The sequence below is a fragment of the Momordica charantia genome, assembly GCF_013281855.1.
Source record: "Momordica charantia cultivar OHB3-1 chromosome 6 unlocalized genomic scaffold, Mcharantia_2.0 BLBB01000006.1, whole genome shotgun sequence".
NCBI classification, from domain to species: Eukaryota; Viridiplantae; Streptophyta; class Magnoliopsida; order Cucurbitales; family Cucurbitaceae; genus Momordica; species Momordica charantia.
Genome location: NW_028275164.1, coordinates 5231557 through 5255025, shown reverse-complemented (window position 1 = coordinate 5255025; position 23469 = coordinate 5231557). Strand labels below are relative to the sequence as shown.

Below are 23469 nucleotides of genomic sequence, written 5' to 3'. Positions count from 1 at the left end.
AAATATCGATAAAAATATCAATATCGATGGATATTCTTATAAAAATGAGAGAAATTAAAAAATAGTAAAAAATATTTAAGTTAACAAATAAACATTTTTCTATTTCTAAATAAGTTTAAAATAACTAATATTAATATTATGTATATATTAGTAAAATTTTGTTGATATTTTTTATATTTTGTCAATTTTTTTGATAATATAATAGAAATATCGATTTACCTCTTGTGTTGATGGAAATGATTTTTTTTTTTTTTTTTGAAAGAAATGACCGATGATTATAGCAACATAATTGGAGCAGATCATGCATAAAAATCACACGTGCTTCAATCTAAATCATTGGGTCCCACTTGACGATGATCTTGATTGAATCTCTTGCCATTGTCAAACTTGGATCTCGGATTTAATGATCAATTGTTTGTTTATTTCACCTTTTACATGTGTAAATATAACACCTGAAAATATGTTTATATTAATATACACTTCTAGAAACTAAAAGAAAAACGAGTTATTTTATATTTTCTTTTCTGAGTACAAGTTCAAATATTTATTATCTTTTTAAAGTCGGAATCAATTACTATTTTCATCGCCGTTTGATCAACCAAATTTAATCTAGTATATTTGAAGTACTTATCTTACACCATTAACAATTAATTTATGAATTCTTTAAAATAATATTTCTCTGCTAACCAGCACTAATAGGAGGGAAGAATGTAGAAAGAGAGCGAAGAGACAAGGAAAAATTTCCATTCTCTGAGAGAAAGATGTGAATTGATGTTTAATCAATTCCATTTTGATGGTTTATTTTGTTTTGATTTCTCACCATCTAAATTTTCTACTATAATCTTAAATTTTAAGGATCCTACTTGAAAAATACACGGAGATTTAAAGAGATTTACGACATAAATGAAATATTTTGTAAATTGATCGTAAGAAATAACTTCATGAATCTTGATTTAGTATCAGAGCTAGCAATTCAAACAAAGATTGATGAGCACAAAGACTACCATCTTGACGAATGTTAAAAATCTCGAGAAATATGTGAGATCGAATAAAGTTTATTATATTAGATAAATAAACTACTCACCCTCAATTAGATTGGAGACATGACCCATTAATTAATTTCAATAAAATAACCATAACTATTTTTGGGTCACTTATATATACCAACTCATCTCTACCCAATATCTACCGTGCTCCAACACACATATCTAAACCTCGTGAATACACAGCAACAGAGCAAAGAAGAGAGGAGGGGAGAAGATTAAGAAGAAGAAAACTGATTTTACATATAATTTTTCGGGTACGATCGAGATCATACAACAACAAAATTATTACATTTAATAACAGAAAATTGACTGACCGAATAAATGATAAAACAAACGCCCATTAGCATTAATCTGCTCTCCTCCTCCATCTCTTTTCAATTTGTTCATGCCGCCGGAGCATAGTCGTAATCTGCGCTGACATTGCCGCCGCCGCCGAAGGTGGGTGGAAGCGGAGGCGGAGGCGGTGGCGGCGGTTGGTCCAGGAAGTTCTTGTAGCCATTATTGTCCCCTTGGTCGTTGCAGTTGGAGGACTCAACGGGCTTTGAAATGGCACCCATTTTTGTTTTCCCAATTAATTCTGATTTTGATGAAGATTGGTGAGAGTTTTGATGCTTTATATAAGCATAAGCATCACAAGGAGAAATATGCACGTGGGAGATAGAATCAGCCGATCCAACGGGGGCAAATTTTCGCAAACTATGTGAAAAAAGAATAATAAACAGAATATTAGCAGCATACCATACCCATACCCATACCACACACCACTTTTTCTTTCTTTTTTATTTTTTATTTTTTCAAGAGATGTATGTTTCTTTTAGACCGGAGTAGGCAGCCTTTTAACCTTTTTGTCTCTGTATTTAAGATAGTTACCGTCCCTATATCCGTACATATGCAAGGGTAATTATTTGGTGAAGTTGCATTCTTTGTCACTTGAATCAAAGACCTCAAGAATATTTCTTGAAACTCCAAGCCACCTAAACTATCTGTGAGGATAAGAGACGTATGTTTTTCAACCATTGAATTTTTAGTGGTGGTTAGTAATTAGATGAGTATGAACGGGTTAATATCTAATTATTATTTAAAGGATAAATTTTTTTGAGAGCACCAGTGCCCATAATTCATTTTTATTTTTTATTTTACAAATAAATTTGAGAAATGCAATTAAGCAACTGAGAGCCAGAGCTATCAAATTTTTAGTCAATAAGAAACTGTTGTTCCTCTAGAAATTTTACTATCTCTAAACAAGAGCTTCAGATATTGGTTATTATAATTTGGTTATTATAATTTGAAATGCTAGGTAATAAAATCTCTAAGAAAAATACTTAGGTTCCTCGCGAGAACAACCTTGTTATTACCAGCATTAAATATTTGACAACTGAAAAAATGTAAAAATATAAATATTTTTTTTAGAAAACGATGGGTGGTTAAACATTCAATGGTGGAAAAAAGGACAAATATTTTTTAAAAAATCTTTATGTTTTTACATTTATCTCTCTAAATTGTCAAATATTTAATAGTGGTAAAGACCTCATTATCGTTGAAGCCAAGTATTTTCCAACCTTTTAACTGTTAACTACATTGTTCTAGCATTTCAAATATTTTTTACTCTAATATTGACAATTCTTCGTATAACTGTTATTTGTTATAAGTAATGTTAAAAACACTTAAAAATTAAACTACACACATGAGATCAAACAACTTTTTTTGGGATAAAGAGATCAAACAACATTAATAAATTATTTATTAAATCTCGTTCTTTCTTTATATTCCTTTCTCTCTCCAATCAATAGAGAAGTATTAAATCAAGTGTATTAGATAAAGAAGTATTCTCAATTAATTTATTGAACAAAATTTTTAATATCCATCAACAAATATAGGTATATCATATTATAGTACGAGCGAAGTCAGTGAATGCACAAGGTATATGCATGCACGACTATTATACGGTGGGTAAAGTTATAATATTATGAGAGTATCGAACTATTTATTCATACTATAGTTTGTATTTTTATACAAAATTTTTTTAACGTTACATCATTTTTAATAAGATATCGACGTTGCAGGTAATTAATGAAAAGAGTATTCATCATCCCGTAAAAATTTTGTCTTATTATAGATGACCACATCGAGTTCTAATAATACATATCATCAAACACGTTGGCGGCAGAATGGGCGTCGAGAATCTTTCAAATTTTCTTTTGGGTCGCGGAGAAAAGTTTCAAGTGTGGGCCTTTTACAATATAATCGAATCTATTCTCTACTTTTCTTTCCTTTATTGGAATGTTAATGATGTATGCGCATACATGGCATGCACACATAGATGATCTTTTATTATTTACTTTAGATAAAATACTAATTATCTCATTAATAAAAAAATTACAATTCAGTATTTAAAAATAGAATTTATTTCTTTTAATTGTCAAACACGGTAATGCATAATAGGTCCTCACTCGTCACGACCTGAGTATTTTTCTATCTCTAATTAATTGTAGTAATCGGTCTCCAATATTATTCTTTTATACACATTTTATATTTCAAACATTATGATAATTAATGATAATATTCAATGGACTACTTTTAATTTCTTTCATTACACTAAAACCATGTTCCCAAGACTGTTTTTGTAATGGTTTCAAGAAATTCTTTTCAACTAAGTGTTCAAATTCTATTTTAAATTCCATAATAAAGAATAATTATTAAAATGCATGGAATATAATTTTAACCACTATGTATATCTCCACCCATATTGTCTATTTTAAATATAATCCTCATTGATTTTATTTTTTGTTTCACCCAAAAGAGTTCATACCAAGAGATATTGTCAATTTTTATATATACTACAAATCACCTCATTTTAACCACTAACGTGGGATTTTGTTTGCTCTCTTGTAACCCTAACATGCAAATGTAGAAAAGATGATCTCTAAGGTAGATAAGTAAAGGAAAAATATTTAATTATTTTTATTAATGCAAGATTTTTTTAGTTAAACCAAAGGTAAATTCATGTGGGTTTTTTAGTTTTAAAATGGACAATATTATATATAATCTTGAGATTTGGAGTGAAAACAAATATTAGGCCAAATACATATTAAAAGCCTAAACCTAGTTTCTTTTTTTCTTCTCCCTAGGTTTGCCGTTGAAAATCTTGTGTTGTTGCATAAAATCAGAGGAGCGGTAGTGGCAGTGTAGAGGAAGAAGATGAGATCCTAAAGTTGTAGTGCATCATCGTCGGCAACCAAATCTCATGAGTATTGTGAGGTTTTTCATTATTGTATTTTCTAGGATCGTATTGTTGTAAAGTTCCTAGAAGCTATGTGGTTTTTGTCGAGATCTCTAGATTTAAGAGATTTGTATATTTCTCATTGTATTTATTCCAATATCATAGTAGAACCTGTTGTCACAGAAAACTGAACACGGATGAACCGTTTTATTGTTTTCCGTATATTTCACTTTGTTTTGTGATTGGTTTAGTTTTCACTAAATAATGGTAGAAAGGAAAAATATTAGTGGTGAGTAATTTTTCCGAAGTATGGAGAGAACTGCCAGCTATCCTAGTTTGGTTTTCTTTTGACACAAAGATGACTAAGAATACTAAGAATTGGAGAATCTAACTTCTTGATGTTTTACTAACTAGAATTTCACAAAAAGACACACGAGTGTCTGCATAATGAGTTGAACAAAATGTAACGTTTGGAAAAACAAGAAGAATATATGTCTCTAAAACGATAGATGCTTAGATTCTCAACCTCAGTCGTGTTCCAATTTGGAAGAATCTTTGTTGCTGACAGACACTTAAAATTCATTTTGGCATACAATACTAGAATCTATCCACTCTTACACAAATATAATCCTTTTTCCAAGTTCATATTATCCTATGTCATTAACCTCAAACAACTTGTGCTTTGGCTGTATAGATTCCAGATAGACATTGGTTTTGAGCTAAAATTCCCATTATCATCATTAATATATTTCTATATCAATCAATCCACGGGACGCCGCCATCGTTATAGAATAAATAAAAAGATTCGATTTATCGTCTTAATATTTAAACAGCCGTCGTTATAGAACAAATTAAAAGATTTGATTTATCGTTTTAATATTGAAACATTTGAATTGATTGATTGGTTGTTCCTCTTTATTTCTAATATACCACAGTGTTGGTGGATGATTAGTTCATTGTGCATAAATTACTCGAGACTTTAATTAATTATATGTTTATGTTGATCGAGTTATCCCTTGTCAAAAGGTTTTCGATTCTGCATGAGGAGCTAGTTTGATCGTTACAACTTAATTATGGTCAATTTTATTAAATTCTTTATAAGCTTATGTTTTAAGATATAAGAGGGTTTGAATATATAATCACGTTTTTTACTTATTATAGGATTATTTTTATGCTTATCCAATTGTCATTCTTCCTCTTTACTGGTATATATTCTATTCCAAATGAGTTCATGAATTGAATCCAACTTTCACATTGCATCTTTCTTATAAGCTACACCTATCCTATTCCCATAAAGCTTATTTTGTTGTAAGCATATGCTTCACCACCTTAGATGGTCACAAGATTTCTAATGGTGTCTCGTCTCGTCTTAATAAATATATCGTGCTTTTCTTTTCTATAAAACATGAATAATTGGAGTTCGTTAGTTAGATTAGATTAGATGAAGAGACATATAATTTTATGGTGATTTAAAATATTGTTAGTATATGAAGTCAAGTTTTCATATATATGATGAGAAAAGGGTGGTCGTGGATTGAGGTAAAAATCATTTAGATAAATTAAATAATTAAAAGGATTTTGAAGATTTAAACTAAAAAGATAAATTAAAATTAAAAAGATGAACATGATAAAAATAGTTCTAGAGATTTAATTTCACATAATTAATTTATTAAAATCATGTCAATATGAGCTCACTAGGATAGATTTGATTCGATGCACTGCCTATACAAAAATAGTGGCATATCTTAAATATGATCAATTTTATTAGATTCTTTATAAGCTTCTGCTTTAAGATATAAGAGGGCTTGAATATATAACCACGTTTTCTACATACTGTAGGATTAGTTTTATGCTTGTCCAATTGTCATTTTTCCTCTTTAATTGTTCATATTCTATTCCAAATGAGTTCATGAATTGAATCCAACTATCTCCCTCAGGCTTATTTTGTTGTAAGCATACGTCTCACACCATACGTCTTAGCTAGATTTTTAATGGTTTATCGTCTAATCTCATCTTAATACATATGTGTCGTATTTTTCTTTTAGTAAAACATAAATAATTGGGATTCGCTAGTTAGATCAAATTAAGAGACATGTAACTTTTAAGACGATTTGAAATATTGTAAGTGTACGATGTCGAATTTTAATATAGATGATCGATAAAAAGGGTTGTTGTGGATTGAGATAAAAGTCATTTAGAAAAATAAAATAATTAAAAGGATTTTGAAGATGTAGACTAAAAAGATAAATTAAAATAAAAAGATGAACATGGTAAAAAAAAAAGGAAAAAAAGTTCTAGAGATTTGATTTCACCTGATTAATTTATGAAATCATGTCAATATAGATGGTTAGATTATTCTCTTCTCGTGATTTTGTAAATAAGAATGCTAATTTATCCAACTTTCTCTTCCAATCAAATCTATAATCTAATTTCAATCTAAGATCATGAGGGAGAATAATCTAAACATTTGTTCAAATCAAATCTATAATCTGAGATCCAACCTTGCTAGAATTTAAGCTCAAAATCAACTCCTCTATGACCAGTAGACCATAAGTATTAAAAACATAATAATTCAAACAATCACAAGGAATACTTTGAAAATAAAAAACAATCTATTATAAAAACAAATAGGATTTATAAACTATTTAGATGAGGTGATAAGTTCAACATTGATGTGAAAATTAGAATATATGAAAACAAGAAGGGAACTAAATATGAAGTGCAATATCTATCTTCGATGCTGGTCATTTTTTTCTATAACCTACTATTTTTTCGAAATAGGAAAAATATGTGTATTCGTATTGAATCACTCATTAACCTAACAATTAAGAATGATTTTATTTTTTTATTCACAATTTTATTTCCTTCATTATCCCTTTCTTAAAAACTTTTTAAAATATTTCTAGAAGATATAAAAATATATGAAAATAACCTAGAAATTAGAATAAAAAGAAAATTTGAAAAAAGAGAGATTAAATTAATAATATAATTACGAGCCATCATGACTTTGCCATTCGTTCTAATTTCCAAGGAGTTTGTAATAAAACTGTAGGTAAAAAAGCCTTTATTTTGATTGATTATTATTTGGAGGGACTCAGACATTTCAAGCGTTAATCCAACTCAATGAGACTTATCATTTTCATGGCATTGTTTTTTCAGAGATTTGCCCACCTCCTCGCCCGTTTTGGTCATCACACTATGCAATTTGTTGACTCAATTACACTCCCAATGAGGAGGATACAACAAACAACAAACTAAACAAATCGTTACTAAATTATAAATAAGAAAAATATATCGACCTGAAAATAGCTCAACTGATATGACAGTATTTATTTCTCTAAAAATGAGATATCTGTATCTCACATTCTTTGTTAGACTAAAAGAACTTATAAATAATTAAGGGTACAAATTTAATTGTGACCAGGTAAAATAGTTTTATATCTTTTAACTCCATTAATTTAATGTTATTTGGCGCACCGAGTATTACAAATTTCATACCTTTGGTGTAAATGTCAATTTTAAGGGTCCACACTAAGATTCTTTCTTACCTTAAAAATTGACAAATAAGACAGATGAATGCATAAAAAAGAAAGACAAAATAGAAGTTATAAATATGAAATATACTACTTACGAGTAAGTACTACGCTACTTATTTACCACCCTTAAAAAATTAACAACTATTTATTTTAAAAAATTATTTTAAATACACATCCATCTCTCTAAGGCCACATCTACCTTTCGCAATCGCAATGGAAATCAATCGGAATCCTAATGTTATTCCATTGATGTTGTTGACTAGAAATTTTATGAAATCGTAATCAAAATTCATTTGATGTTGTTTACTAAACCTATCTTAATCGAAATCGGAATCAAATATATAGCAATTACTAATATAGCCCTTACTCCTTTTTAACTAATTACAGATATATTATTATGCTAATCTTTTTTAAATTACAATAATAATAAATTTAATTTAATTTATTACTATACTATTGATAGTAAATATTTTTTATTATAAAAATTTGTCTAATATTAATAGATAATGAATAATTAAAATAAAATTACATAGATAAAATATTTTTTAATAGAACAACCAAACTTTAATATAACATATTATTAAGTTTTATTATTCTAATATATATCTACTTAAAAAATTTATTGATATTAATTAATATTAATTTATCATATTATATAATAAAATCAATTAATTAATATTAATTTATCATATTATATAATAAAATCACATCAACTAATAAAAATGGGAGTATAAATGGAGAATAAATTATAAAAGTATAAAAAAAAACTAATTAAAAATTATATGGATCTAATCCAAGAGAAAGGGTAAAAGTGGTACATTAATTATAATATATATGTGGGATCTATGAAATAAGGAAGGTGAACGAGATTGATAGGGTTATAGGAGTGTAATGGGCATTTTTATACAATGGAATTACAAAATTTGAGGTAGGTCCCACCATTTGATAACATTCCTTCAATTTGATAAATACCATAAAAAGGGAATGAAAGTTTTCATTACGATCCATCGATTACGATTATGGATTAGTAAACGGGACGTTAATATGTGCAAGAATGAACCAGTAAAACTCTGATATGAACTAGTTAATGCATCTTACTTGTAAGTGGTTCAATATCTCATTCACACGTCTACTTTAATTATTGCTGAACTTCGCGTTATGAAAGCGTTAAAATTTAAACAACCAAATTTGTAATCAAGCATAATTTGATGCCAACAATTACCCATTTTATTTCATCGGAATGGTTCAAATTCGAACACGTAGATTGTTAATGCGATCTGGTCGGTTCCTCACCACAAAAAAATTCTACACTACACAATCACTCCTCTCCCACTACTTCCAATGCCCACCAAATCTTGAGGCTCGAATGGCCGCTCTTCAACTTTCCCTCCAAAATTTCCTCTCAACCCCAACAGCCGGTTTCGGTTTCCGGCCATGGAAGTCCGGCGGACTAACAGTAGCCGGCCTCCCACCACGTCTACTCAAAAGCAGGACTGTAGATTTTAAACCCGACGCCCGAAATTCTAAGTGGGCTGTTCGATTAAGCTTGGTGGATCAAAGCCCCCCCAAATCGGCGGTTGATGTAGACCGATTGGTAGATTTCCTGTACGAAGATCTTCGTCATCTCTTTGATGAACAGGGGATTGATCGGACGGCGTACGACGAGCATGTGAGATTTCGGGACCCCATTACCAAGCACGATACCATTAGCGGGTATTCGTTTAATATTTCCCTATTGCGAGAGCTCTTCAGGCCTGAGTTCTTCTTGCACTGGGTTAAACAGGTTTGGTTCACTTCAATTTCTCTTGTATTACGATCAATTTTTCATTACTCATTAGTTTTGTTTAGGAGCTCAATGAAGAGTGCTGTTAATTTGATGTTGGTGTTGTTGGTTGAGCTCATGGTTAGTGGATTGAAATTGGGTTTTAATGCACTTGATAGTGAGTTATCCCAAATCCAGAGATGGCCAAGAGTAGAAACATAGAATTGTTTACTAAACATTAATCTGACTGATTGAATCGCTCTAGACAGGACCTTATGAGATTACCACAAGATGGACTATGGTAATGAAGTTTGTCCTTCTGCCATGGAAACCAGAATTTATTTTTACGGGAAATTCCATCATGGGTATTAATCCAGAGACGGGCAAGTTCTGTAGCCATGTGGTAATATTATCCTTCCTTGTTTTGAAAGTGGATGAGAGAATATGTGGCTGGTTGACCAGTTATAAAATTCTATTGATAAGCCACTTCATTCTTTTTAATCGTAGGATCTCTGGGATTCAATACAAAATAATGACTACTTTTCTCTAGAAGGCCTGTTGGATGTATTTAAACAGGTATTCTCGTTAGATAGTTGATGAAAATCATCCACAAGGGAAAATTCCGTTGTATCTCTGATGTATTTCTCTCTTCAGCTCCGGTTTTATAAGACACCAGAATTGGAATCACCCAAATATGAGATATTGAAAAGGACTGCAAACTATGAGGTCTGTTTGCTACTTTCCTTTGCTGTTTCATAATCTTTTGCTGCCTGTGTTGCACTAGATTATTATTCCTCTTATCTGATTTTAAAGAGGTCTGATCCAATATACATTTTTGCTTCAGGTAAGGAAATATACACCATTTGTAGTGGTAGAAACAAGTGGAGACAAGCTCTCTGGGTCTGCTGGATTCAATACGGTTGCTGGGTGAGTCTCTCTCTTTATATCTCTCTCTCCCACTCACGCCCTTGAAAAGTGGTACTTGCTGATTTACAGAAGATTTCACGTGCCTCATACTACTCGGGTAAGAGCGTAAGGTAGTAATGCTTTCAGCTACTAAACTCCCTTCGTCAGCACTCCATTGCCTTCCCTAGTAGCAGGAAACTTGTATAAAACCTTATTCTTCTTTCTTACAACAAAAAGTAGAGTTGCTGTTCTTGTGACATGTTGTGATTCCATAAACACAGGTACATATTTGGGAAGAACTCTGCAAAGGAGAAGATACCCATGACCACCCCTGTGTTCACCCAGACATTTGACTCTGAATCACCCAAAGTATCCATCCAAATAGTTCTTCCTTCAGACAAAGATATTAACAGGTGCGGTGATCTGATGGCTCGTTCAAATTGTTGTAATAAAACTATGAAACCGGACACACCAAGTTCTAGTCAAACTCAAACCATTGCTAGTGCTAAGCTGTTAATGAACTCAACTACTTATTGAACATGACATTACATTACATCTTTGTTCAGTTTGCCAGATCCTGAACAAGACACAATAGGCTTGAGAAAGGTGGAAGGAGGTATTGCTGCAGTGCTGAAGTTCAGTGGAAAACCTACTGAAGATATGGTGCAAGAGAAGGCAAAAGAATTGCGGTCTTGTCTTATAAAGGATGGCCTCAAACCCAGTAAGGGCTGTTTGCTTGCTCGGTACAATGACCCTGGCCGGACGTGGAGCTTTATAATGGTAAGTTTATGTGCCTTTTCATCATATTTTGCTGAACTTATGGCTTAACATGATTTTAAGGGTGTGTTTGCGAGGGTCTAAAATCACTTCAGTCCCCATAAATCTGTTTGGCAAATTAAAAAAATGATTTTAGAAAAATATAGAATCACTTAAAGTTGATTTTTAAGGTACGACGGATGCTGATTTTGAAAAAACAATTATACTTAAATATCTTTTTTCAAAATCAGTCATTCTACCATCACTCCCAAACACACACTTAGATGGTGATTTTGATAAATCAGCTATACTTAAATCTCTTTTGTCAAAAACACTCGTTCTACCATCACTCTCTAAGTTCAATAATATATTAGAAGTTTGTCTGTTCCATATAAATAGGTTTGTTCTAAGTTACTAGACTTAGACTTTGGTGTAAGTTTGGAAGGACTGTTGGAATAGTATAAATTGTTTTGGTACATTAGAAATATGTTTTAACAAGATTTTATAGTGTTTAGTTGTCTAATTAAAAGTGGTTTGGAATCAGTTCTTAATTATGGTGGTTTGGGATGATTTTTGGAACGGCAAACAAGTAGTTTTAGCCAATTAAAAATATCTTTTAAAATTTTCATGATGTTTGGTTATGGGTTCGTAGTTGAAAGGGTTGAGAAAATTTTAAAACACTGTGGATGGGTTTGGGATGGGATTACTTGTGGTGAGTAGAAAGTATTTGAGTCTATTAAAAGCTCTCTTCACAATTTTCAAAGCGTATTATTATTTCTTTTGAAAATACTAACAGAAAGTTTCACATTAAATCATTTTTTTCTCAACAGTCATCCTAAATTCATCTTAAAAACCATTTTATTAATGCTTGTTTTTCCTTAGTCTTAAATACCATTCTTGTTCGTATATTTTTGGTATGAGTTCATTAGTCCATCTACTTGTACTCTTCAGCGTTAATTGGTATATATTTTCAATAGGGATGACAACGGGACGGGATCGGGGGACCATCTCCATCCCTAACCCCGTACCCGAAATTTTAGCGGCGGGGATGGAGCAGGGATTCCATTAATATATATATATATATATATATATATATATTTAATTTTTAATTAATTTTTTATTACTAGTATAAGGAGGGAAGAAAAAATGGTTAATTGGGCTAGAGTTTTTTTTTAAGTTAAAAAATTATTTATAAAATTTATATATATTAATATTATTATATAAAAATAGAAAAAAATAAAATAAAATATTAAAGGGGGTGGGGATAGGGACGGGGCGGGAAATCCACCCCCGTCTCCGTCAAGGACCCCAATTAGGTTCTCCGGTTTGACCTCGTCCTCAGTCAAACCGGGGATTCCCCAATCTGATCGAGTCTCGAGGGTTTTTTTTGTCATCCTTAATCTCCAACTAAAGTTAATACTCACCTTCACATATTGTACTAAAAAAAATTATTTAATACAAATTTTATGAACCAAATTAGATGTTTTGAAATACTATATTTAAACTAATATTTGATTTAAAAATACTATTACCAATCTTCAACTCATCATTGTTTGATTGATGATATTACTAAATTAGAAAAGATAATCACTTAGGTTTTTGGTTGACAGAGAAATGAGGTGCTTATATGGCTTGAAGAATTCTCATTCATGTAGAACAAGTCAGACAGAGGCTTCTCCCCCCCCCCCCCCCCCCCCCCCCCCCCCTTTTTTTCTTTTTTTCTTTCTTTTAATTTTGGAAAACAAATATTACCAATTGATTTGATTTAATCCAAAGCAATGCATGTAATTAATTAAAGATCATATCAGATTGAATTGGATATACACGGTTTGGTTTGTAGTCCAATTCAATTTTAGTCAAAGTTAAACTATAACCATACCAAATACTATATATTTTATTATTGAATTCGTTTTAAGTTATTTATAAATATAATTTTAATGAAGTTAGAAACATAAATCTACTAAGAAGTTTTACAAAAGTCAAATCTGACCAACAAGATTAAGTTAATCACACATTTTTTATATGATAAGAAGACCAAACTATGTTGAAATGAAAAGTACTAAGATATCTTGCTTGTACGCCTCTCTCTTTTTGTTGTTTTCTCTACAATATTAAATATGACAATTTTTCGCATTAATTTTTTTAATAAACTGCTTAATTTTTTTTTCTATAAAGTTTAAAATCTTTTTTATTTTTTTTCTTTATATCCGTGAGTGTTCGGGTCAGTTTGTACGCATCTCGACTAGTATTACGTGACAATTATCTGATTTTACTATATTTGGTTACCCAAGTAACTCGTAGGATATTAAATTCTAAATAAGTGACTATCATGTTTTGAACTTATTTCCTCTAAGCTACCTTTAATCTAGTGTCTAATCTTTTAGAAAACTATTCTAAATCGTCTTAGTGTTACAAGATTAACGATTTCATGAGCTTGGAACACTTTGTCATTGAAGACAACTAACTGAAACGGTTATATTATGACGACAAGGGGCGGATCTATAAAGGGTCTAGGGGGGCTCGAGCCCCCCGAACTTTTTAATGATAAGTACTAGTATGTCAGCAGCAGCCCAAGCCCTCGACCCCTCTCTTTTCTATTCTTTTTCTTTTATATTTTCTTTACCTAATATATCTTTCCGTGATTTTTTTTTAGTATTTAAGGCATTACGTGACTTTTTTAGTTGAAAAAGAAAATAAAATTTTGGTCAATATTACCTACTTTTCTTTACCATTTATACATACACTCTGGTTTCAAATAATTTTTTTCCCAAATTATTATATCAATATATATAGTCATTTTCAAGATTTGACTATATATTCATTTTCAAGATTTGGTTGTTCTTATTTTATATAATTTTTTTAATTTGAATTTTGTTAAGTCGAAAGAAAGTTATAATTTAGAGATTAATTGTCAAAGTCGTTAGGTGTCACAGTTTGAATTTTTTTTAAATGTAGCGCATGTTTTTTATTTAAATTTATTACTTTTACTACAAATATATAAAAAATAATAATATATCAATTTTATTTATGTTAGTTAAAAATAGAAACAACAAATTACTATATATAAATAATAAATATAATTTTATATTCATTAAAAATTATATAAAAAAGTGAACAAAAAATATCAGTCCCGATGTTTTAAAAGTAAGATTATTTTTCGACAAAAATGTCGCAGCCACCACATTTTTTCTTTTAAACTTTATGAATTATATATATATATATATATATATATATCTCGTCTTTTTGACTGAATTGTTAGTTGCATTTTCAAAGTTTTTTTTTCAATTGTAATGTTTTTTATATAAATTATTGTATAAAAAAAAAGTAAATTATCAAGTTTTCTAAGATTTTATTATTATTCTTTTATATAATTTTTAATTTAAGTTTTACAGAATCTAAATAAATCGATAATTTGGAGATTAATTATTTAAATTACATTCTACCAAGCCCCCCTAAACAAAAGTTCTGGATCCGACGACAACACTTATGTAATTAATATATTTGAGTATAGGTTTTTTTTAATGAAACGTTCAAACATATCTCAACTCATTAAAAATATTATACATATGGCTTATAAAGATTATATGTACAAATTTTCATCACATATTATTTAACTCAATTTTTTAAATATAAAAAATTTATTTTTAAGGTTGAATTACAAATTTAGTCCATATGATATAGGCATTCAATTTGATTTTATAGTTCCAAAGGTTTGAATTCATGCCAACAGTAGGTTACATTACGTTTGAATAAATCCCTCAATTAAATTACGTGGGGTCTACAATTATTTATCTCAAAAAGAAAAACAATTATTTATTCAAAAGTTATTTTAATACGAACAATTATCTATTGAATTATATTTAATATTGAAGAGAAAATCTTTTCAAAAAATAAAATATATAGAAGAGAAGACAAACCAGAGGAGATAGATGATGCGTACAAGCTATTGTTTGCAAATGCATATTAGACCTTTTTATTTCAACAACAAATAATTTTGATTTATTATTATTGTTTTTTTCTTTTTTGGGTGGATAGCCGAATTAAAATACTAATTTTGAAAGACAGTAAATACTGCAAATATGACCACATTTTAGAGGTGTATCCAGTATATTTATTTAGACGAAATTGACCCTAATACAAAATATACAAATGTTTAAGAAATTATTTAAATTTTAAACTGAAAAGCAGGGAGAGCATTATTGTATTTTTAAATCTTCACCTCTATATATTGTACTTAAAATAATAATAATAAATAGAAACAGAAATGAAAAAAATTGGATACAAAATCTTTCTCCCAACGGTTTCAGCGTAAATAACTCCTTATTTATTTGCTTTTGCTTTGTACTAAAATGAAAACCAATTATTTATGAAGAGTAGGTCCAAAAGTATCTTTAAAATCTTCTGTCAACTTACAGGGAAAGAAAAAAAAGGTAACACGTGCTTATTAAAATTTTTCCGGTAGCTTCTCAACGCTATCATCAATTGTACTATACCTTATCATAATTTAGAGAAATGACAACGGTATATCAATAGTTATAGAGTTTCTTCTCAAAACTAATTGGTAGAGAGTGTGACTCTTCTTACACTTACCAATCTTGACTAAATTCTATTTCTAAACTGAATGTTCGTTTAAGCTTGTTGGACTTTGATACCATGTCAGCATTCGTGGATTTTATTTTAAAACTAATCAACAATCAGGTAAGCATTCTATGTATATTTAAACCATATTCGATACCTTATCTTTTCAATGTGAAATCTTTAACATAGTATATGTCATATTAAATAAATAATTCCGTGTGTCTAATGAATCCATACAGACATCCTTCATGGTGTACTTAGTCAATTTAACATAAGCATTTAAGAAAGAGAGTTAAATCATAAACGCATAATCAAAAAGTTTATGGCTGATAATAATCTTTTTTTTTTCTTTATTATAGAGATTTGTTAGATACCATTTAAAACGTGTAGAGACAATCTTGTCATTTCATTTCCAATGAAACCAATATAGTGGATGAGCATGAGGTTGGCATCACGTTATTTCCCAGAAAACATTTTGATCCAAAATCTTCTCGATTGCAGTGTAAATAAATAATTCCTTCAATTATTTATGAAAAGTGGGTAAAAAAATATCTTAATAAATCTTTTGTCAACTTATAGGAAAAAGAAAAAAAAAGGTAACAGATTAGAATGGGCTAATCTAAAATACCCACGTTGAAGACATCTTCCAAACTTTCCAGAAATGGGTGGAGGCCAAGTTTCCCTCCAAAACTTCCTCTCAATCCCAACCGTTGGTTGCGGTTTCCGGCCGAAGAAATCCGGCCGGAAAACCGGGCCGGAACCCCGTCTACTCAGAAGCCGGACTAAAGTTCGCAAGTGCGTTGTTCGATCACGATTGGCAGATCGAAGCCCACCGAAATCGACGGTCGACGTTGACCGATTGGTTGATTTCTTATACGAAGATCTCCGCCATGTCTTCGACGCACAGGGGATTGATCCGACGGCGTACGACGAACACGTCCGGTTCCGGGACCCCATCACCAAGTACAATGGCATTCGCGGCTATATGCTTAATATTGCCCTCTTGCGACAACTCTTCAGGCCCCAGTTCCTCTTGCACTGGGTTAAAAAGGTTCGATCCATCAATTTCTGTTACGATCTCTGTTTTCTCTTTACATTTCACGTTTCCGCCAGTGTATTAGATCCATGGAAATTGATTATTAGCCATTGATGATTCATGATCCCGTTCTCGTTTGATGTGCTCTTGGATGAATTCGATTCGTGGTTTCGGTGAGATTTCCCAAATCCATGGTCTATCAGATCATCTAAAGTTAATTTTGTCAAATATAGTAGATTAAGCTGAACTGCATGACGAATATCTGTTTAACATTCAATTTAGATTGGCTTTTTAAACATATTCCGAATCTGACTGATTGAGTTGCCTTAGACTGGACCGTATGAAATAACTACAAGATGGACTGCGGTAATGAAGTTTGTTCTTCTACCATGGAAACCAGAATTGGTTTTGACGGGAACTTCCATAATGGATATCGATCCAGAGACGGGCAAGTTTTGTAACCATGTGGTAACATTCTACTTCCTTCTATGTGACTGATTGACCAGTTGCCAAATTCTGTTAATTATTGACCCATCTCATCCTTTTTAATCGTAGGATCTCTGGGATTCGGTACAAAACAATAACTATTTTTCTCTAGAAGGTCTGTGGGATATATTTAAGCAGGTATTCTCGTTGTTTATATTGATGGTGAAAAGAAAATCATCCAGAAGGGAAAGATTTTGTTATATTTCTGATGTATTTCTCTCTTCAGTTCCGGTTTTATGAGACTCCAGAATTGGAATCACCCCAATATCAGATATTGAAAAGGACTGCAAATTATGAGGTCTGTTTGTGCTTGGTACTTCCATTTTCTGTTTCTAATCTTTTGCCATCTCTGCTCTTCAGAAGACTTTTGGATCTTATCTGTGTTCATGATTAGCTTTGAGTTTTTACTGTATCTTTATTTATTGAATGAAGTTTAACATGGCATCCTAGTTAGAAAAACTTGGGGTCTCTTGGTCGTATTAGTTTAGAGGTCTCAAACTTGAACCTTTCGGTGAGCTTAATACTAAAATCTTTCATGCCTCTCGAGTCCGGACCTTGAGACGGGCACGGGTGCTTCTGAATATAGGCTAAGAAGCACAGATACTGATATGAGATACGGATAAAACATGACACGGACACGGTGATACATTATTTTATAAAAATCTAGGACGCAGACAAGACAAGGACACGTTTATTAAAATATGAGTTTGATGTATTTCACTCTCAAAGTTTATTATTTTGTCCTATCCTCCCATTTATGTCTATTTTTTATGCTGAATAAGTGTTCGATACGTACTTAACAAGTGTTGAAACCATATTCACTTTTTACACCTAGTGTTGACACACATCTATTAAGCTATCGAGTGTTTGATACACGTCTGATAAGTGTCAGAGTGTCCGACACGTATTCGTGTCTCGGACACATTATTCAAAATGAAGTGTATGTGTTTGTTAGGGTATAGAAAAGCAAAACTTGACTCCGAGTTATTATAATAAAAGAAAAAAAATTTAACATGATATGAATCTTCTAGCACTAAATGTAGATTAAAGAGGGTTGGACCCATGTTTAATATCTTTTTTTTTTCAGGTGAGGAAATATGCACCATTTATATCAGTAGAAACAGGTGAGGACAAGCTCTATGGGTCCGCTGTATTCAACAGGGTTGCTGTGTGAGTCTCTCTCTCTCTCTCCCTCTCCCCACACACACCCAAACCCATATCTTTGGCCCCCACACACCTAACACACATCCTTTCAGGGTGGTCCCTATGATTCACAAGGAATTTCATGGGCCTACTCAAGTGAAGAGTGTAAGCTAGAAATGCTTTTAGCTGCCAGGCTCATCTCAGACCTCTAGGGTGTAGCACTTCACTGTCTTAAAGGATATTTTGAAAGAACTAAAAATATATAAAATTTACAAAATTAGAGGAGGTGTATCAATTTTTACCATAAACTTTCAAATCTATTGCATTTGACTCTAAACGTTGAAAATTTTACCTCTTCAATTTATGCTAATATATCCACTAATTTAAAGGGAAATTGTATTGTGTAGCTAAACTTTTATACGTATTTACAAAAATATCAACCACTTTGTATTTTGCCAATATGACAAAATATTTGAATTTTTATTTTCAGAATTTTTATTATTCCAATTTTACCCTTATGATATCTGATATACACTCGATGTATATCTGATATACACCCGATATATCTCTGATATATTTTCGATCTACATCTGATGTACATCTGATCTATCTCTGATATAAATCAGATGTAAGTATTATACATCTAATATACGTCTAATTTATCTCTAATTTATGATATATTAAATATATTTGTAATGGTATACCTATGTATATCATATCTGATATATATTCGATGTATCTCTGATGTATATTTTATGTAAATCTGATCTATATCATAGATGCATCAATGTTAGATATCAATAGATATCATGGTTATATCAATGGTAAATTAGAGACGTATTAAGTATATATCATGAATGCATCAAAGTTATATCAATGGTAAATCATATAATCACATGAAGAGTTATATTAGTAGATATCATAGTTGTATAAGTGGTAACTTAAAACATATCAAGTATACATCACAGATATATAAGTGTTATATCAGCATGTTAAATCAATGGTAAATTATATAATCATATAAGAACTTATATCGGTAGAAATCATAGTTATATCATACGTATATCAATGGTAAACCATATCAGAAGTTATATTGGTAGATATCATAGATATATCAGAAGTAAATCAACTGTATATCAGTATTTTATCAGTGGTATATCAATAATATATTACACATATATTAGTGGTAAATCAATAAATAGTAAATAATATAATCATATTAGTAGATATCATAGTTATTTCAATGATATATTAATTGTACATCCAGTAGTAAATCAGATGTATATCAAGCATGTATATATATATATCAATGCTACATGGGTAAATTTGACATTTTATTATTGGACCTCTGTTTTTTCTAAAAATTTTGCTATATTTGCAAACCTAAAATGTAGATGCTAAATTTGTTATTTACTTAACTTTTTTGTCATATTTGTAACTGCCCCAAATTTAAATACATAAAAAAAATCACTAATTTCAATAAAAATGAAATTTTGAACAAAATTAAGTTTTTTTTTTAACAATTAATTGAAAATATATGTCTTAACCAATTGAGTTACATTTAGGTTGTATGAACAAAATTAAGTTGAATCATATACAAAATCAACTATTGAATAACTTAAAAAATTCCATACCAGCTCTTTATGTTCTTTTTCTAAATTTTATAAATTTCATACCAAATGTATATTTTATAACTCAAATATTTTTCTTTAACTATTCTTCAAACGAAAAACATCTCAAAAGGACAAAATTTGCAGGCACTTTTGCAAAACTCAACTAAGTTTACTATGCAATTGGATTAAATTGAAAGTTTTAGGATAAAAATTGATAGACATTACGGGTAAAATTTTATGTTCCCCCGAAAAAACATAAAGCAGAATTTATTTTCAGTTCTTGTGGTGGATGAGAGCCAATTCTTAGATTGTGAGGGTGTGACCTTGTAATCTTGATATCTTGCTGTTGTACTTTGAAGTATCAAGTTAATGGAAGCTCGAGCATCTGTTTGAACAGTGGACATACACCGATTATGGTGGAACCACTGTAAGCCTATGTGTGTAAACTGTAATCTTCTTCTACTTCTTGTTCTGTGAATCCGATTATTGATTTGTTGAATTTAGTATATTATGTTTCACATTAACTGATACCTCTTAAATGAACATTACACATTTTTGTTCAGTTTCCCAGATCCTAAACAAGACGCAATCAGCTTGAGGACGATTGATGGAGGTATTGCCGCAGTGTTGAAATTCAGTGGAAAACCTTCTGAAAATATGGTGCAAGAGAAGGCCAAAGAATTGCGGTATAGTCTCATAAAAGACGGTCTTAAACCCATTAAGGGCTGTTTGCTTGCTCGGTACAACGACCCCAGCCGAACATGGAGCTTTGTAATGGTAAGTTTTTGTTACTAAAGAGTAACAAAATTTTGTTTTTCTGACAGTCTTTGTCTGATTTGATTTGTGTGTTTTTCGAAATGCTAATATCCATATTTTTGGGGTTTGATTGACAGAGAAATGAGGTGCTAATATGGCTTGAAGAATTCTCATTTTAGTAGAACAAGTCAAACAGAGCTTCGATATTTTGTATATTAATTTGATTAAACTGTCTCTGTAATTGATCAGAGACAGAAAGCAGCTTCATATTAGTTGCCTTATTTGTCTTCATGATTTGTCCTCCTGTAGTTATGGGTCTGCAAAAAACTCTGTCTTTGATACGGCACTTCAAAATTTTTTGTTCATCATTTTCATTTTTGCTTTCTCGTTTTTTATATTTACATCTTGGAAAAATATCAAAAAAGTTTCATGCTCTCACTTTTAAATTAGAGATATAGTTAATACTTTTTAGGTTTAATTACTATTATTCCGTTTGTAAATAATAAATTTCCTATTTTAAATCTTCAATATTAAATATAATTATAATGAAATAAACAAGTTACTCATTTCCATATTAAAATAAATTTTCATCTCATCCATGTTTAGTAAGGGTTTTTTAATCAACCAAAAAAAAGAGAGAAGAAACTTCAACTTTACTTTTTTTTTAGTACGATAATTTTTTTAAGTACAATAACACATGCGGATTAAGGTTTGAATTCACAATCTTTTAATGTTCAACTTCACTAGTTTCGAGAAGAGTAAAAGGCTCTACGACAAACCGGATGAGTTAAAAATAATACTCTATATGCTGAATAAAACAACCAATTAATTTTTTCCTTAAAACAAATAAAAAAAACTACCTGATAAAAGAAGTAAAGATATTATAAAGTGGTTATTTAAGGGGTTGTCTAATTGTTATTATGTATCTCTATCCCTTTTCTATTTCTTTTTTGAAAAAGATCCCTTTTTTATTTCTTATTTCTAGATTTTTGAAAAAAACGAGTATTTGATGAATACTCCCCAATTTCAATTTTCATTTTCAAGGAACATTTTCAAAATTGTAAATTTTTTTAATTAAAAAATTTTAGCTTATAGCCGTATTTCCAGAAATTCTGATACTCTATACTAGTTTTTCAATAGTATTTACTATTGGCTTATAAAGCAAATAGTAAATATAGAAAATAATAACAACTTAAATTTGAATATTCTATAGTTATAGATCATTTTCAACCAACAACTGTCTTTGTTCCAGATTTCTTACAGATTTTTATACATCATTTTCATTTTTGCTTTCTCGTTTTTCATATTTACATTTTGGAAAAATATTTATCATAAAAGTTTCATGCTCTCACTTTTAATTAAATTAGAGATATAACTTTATACTTTTCAGGTTTAATTACTATTATTCAGTTTTTTTTTTTCATTTTGATGGATGTATTTTCCTATACCTCTTGAAATATTGTTCCATCTTTATATGGAAGAGTTTGGTACATAGAATGTGTCTAAATTTTGTATAATCAAAATAGTTCATTCTTTATAAGTACATGAGCATAACCTAAAAGTTTCGTGACTAAAATGGACAAAAGTAGTATTTAACCTATTATGGTTTAATCAAATCTAAATAAGTGTATTGAAACTTTTACTTCGGGCTGTATTTTGGGAGTGATTTTTACATGGCCAAAACCACTTTTGTCACTTGTCAATTGTCAAAATCATTTCACTTTCCATGGATCGTGTTTGGAAAATTAGATAATTGATTTTAGGAAAGTTCACTCTAAATTTATTTTTAAGGTATAATTTGGATGGTAATTTTAGAAAATCAATTGTATTTAAATCTTTTTTTTTTTTAATCAAAATCACTCATTCTACCCTCACTTTCAAACACACCTTGAATTTAGGGCAAATTGAAGGTACATGATTTAGTTTATGTTTAGATTCAGTTTTAATGAAAATTAAACCAACTTGGTATGCATTAGTTCTTAAGACAATTTTGAATATTATGTTTTTTTTTTCATATTGAATGCATTTTAAATAGTTTAAAAATAATACTCTAAATAAGATTTTGTATTCAAGAATAGAACTCAACCAACAATATTGAAACATAATCTTAATATCTCATCCAAATATATAGCTTGATGGGATACAACATTATAAGGTATGAGGTTATTCTCTCGAGTCTCCAATAATGCAAAGTTTCTCCTTTTATATTTACATTTTAAATCTTCAATTATAATTAAATAAACAATTTTCTCATTTTGGTATTAAAATAATTTTTCATCTCATCAATCTTTAAAAAGATTTTGTTCAATCAACAAAAAAAATAATAATAATAATAAAAAAGAGGGAAAGGAAAAAAAAAACTTCAGCTTGGCCTTTTCTTCTTCTTTTATTTTTTATTATTTTTTTCTAGTTTAATAACTCGTGGAGATGGATATTCGAATAGTAGAGGATTGTATGAGATTTTGACTGCACCGGAATGCCTCAAAAGTTAAAAATAATACTCTTTATGCTAAAAAAAATTAAGATTAAAATACTATTTTTGTGCATCTAGTGTTAGGTTTGGTTCATTTTGCTGTTAAACTATTGTTAAAAACTTCTTTGGACCAACAATATGTTCGTGGAAAAGTTCTC

General features: G+C 30.2%; 2 protein-coding genes across 4 annotated transcripts; both read left to right on the top strand.

Moving 5' to 3' along the window:
- Nucleotides 1–9107: 9107 nt before the first annotated feature.
- LOC111014503 (uncharacterized) lies at nucleotides 9108–13141 on the top strand. Of its 2 annotated transcripts, none has more exons than XM_088125582.1 (8): nucleotides 9108–9585; nucleotides 9830–9967; nucleotides 10072–10140; nucleotides 10219–10290; nucleotides 10409–10491; nucleotides 10752–10883; nucleotides 11037–11250; nucleotides 12822–13141. In XM_088125582.1, exons 1-8 carry the CDS (start codon nucleotides 9169–9171, stop codon nucleotides 12831–12833), a joined length of 1137 nt encoding a protein of 378 aa, XP_087981708.1. In that variant the 5' UTR covers nucleotides 9108–9168; the 3' UTR covers nucleotides 12834–13141. The 2 variants fall into 2 exon arrangements, with proteins under 2 accessions (XP_087981708.1, XP_087981707.1); XM_088125581.1 differs by having other exon boundaries at nucleotides 9109–9585; nucleotides 12837–13141.
- Nucleotides 13142–16396: 3255 nt separating this feature from the next.
- On the top strand, nucleotides 16397–21212 carry LOC148210583 (uncharacterized). Of its 2 annotated transcripts, none has more exons than XM_022289265.2 (7): nucleotides 16397–16855; nucleotides 17171–17308; nucleotides 17396–17464; nucleotides 17553–17624; nucleotides 18414–18496; nucleotides 20646–20859; nucleotides 20976–21212. In XM_022289265.2, the coding sequence occupies exons 1-7, from the start codon at nucleotides 16466–16468 to the stop codon at nucleotides 21015–21017; spliced, it is 1008 nt and encodes a 335-aa protein (XP_022144957.1). In that variant the 5' UTR covers nucleotides 16397–16465; the 3' UTR covers nucleotides 21018–21212. The 2 variants fall into 2 exon arrangements, with proteins under 2 accessions (XP_022144957.1, XP_087981706.1); XM_088125580.1 differs by having other exon boundaries at nucleotides 16699–16855; nucleotides 17197–17308.
- Nucleotides 21213–23469: the final 2257 nt, after the last annotated feature.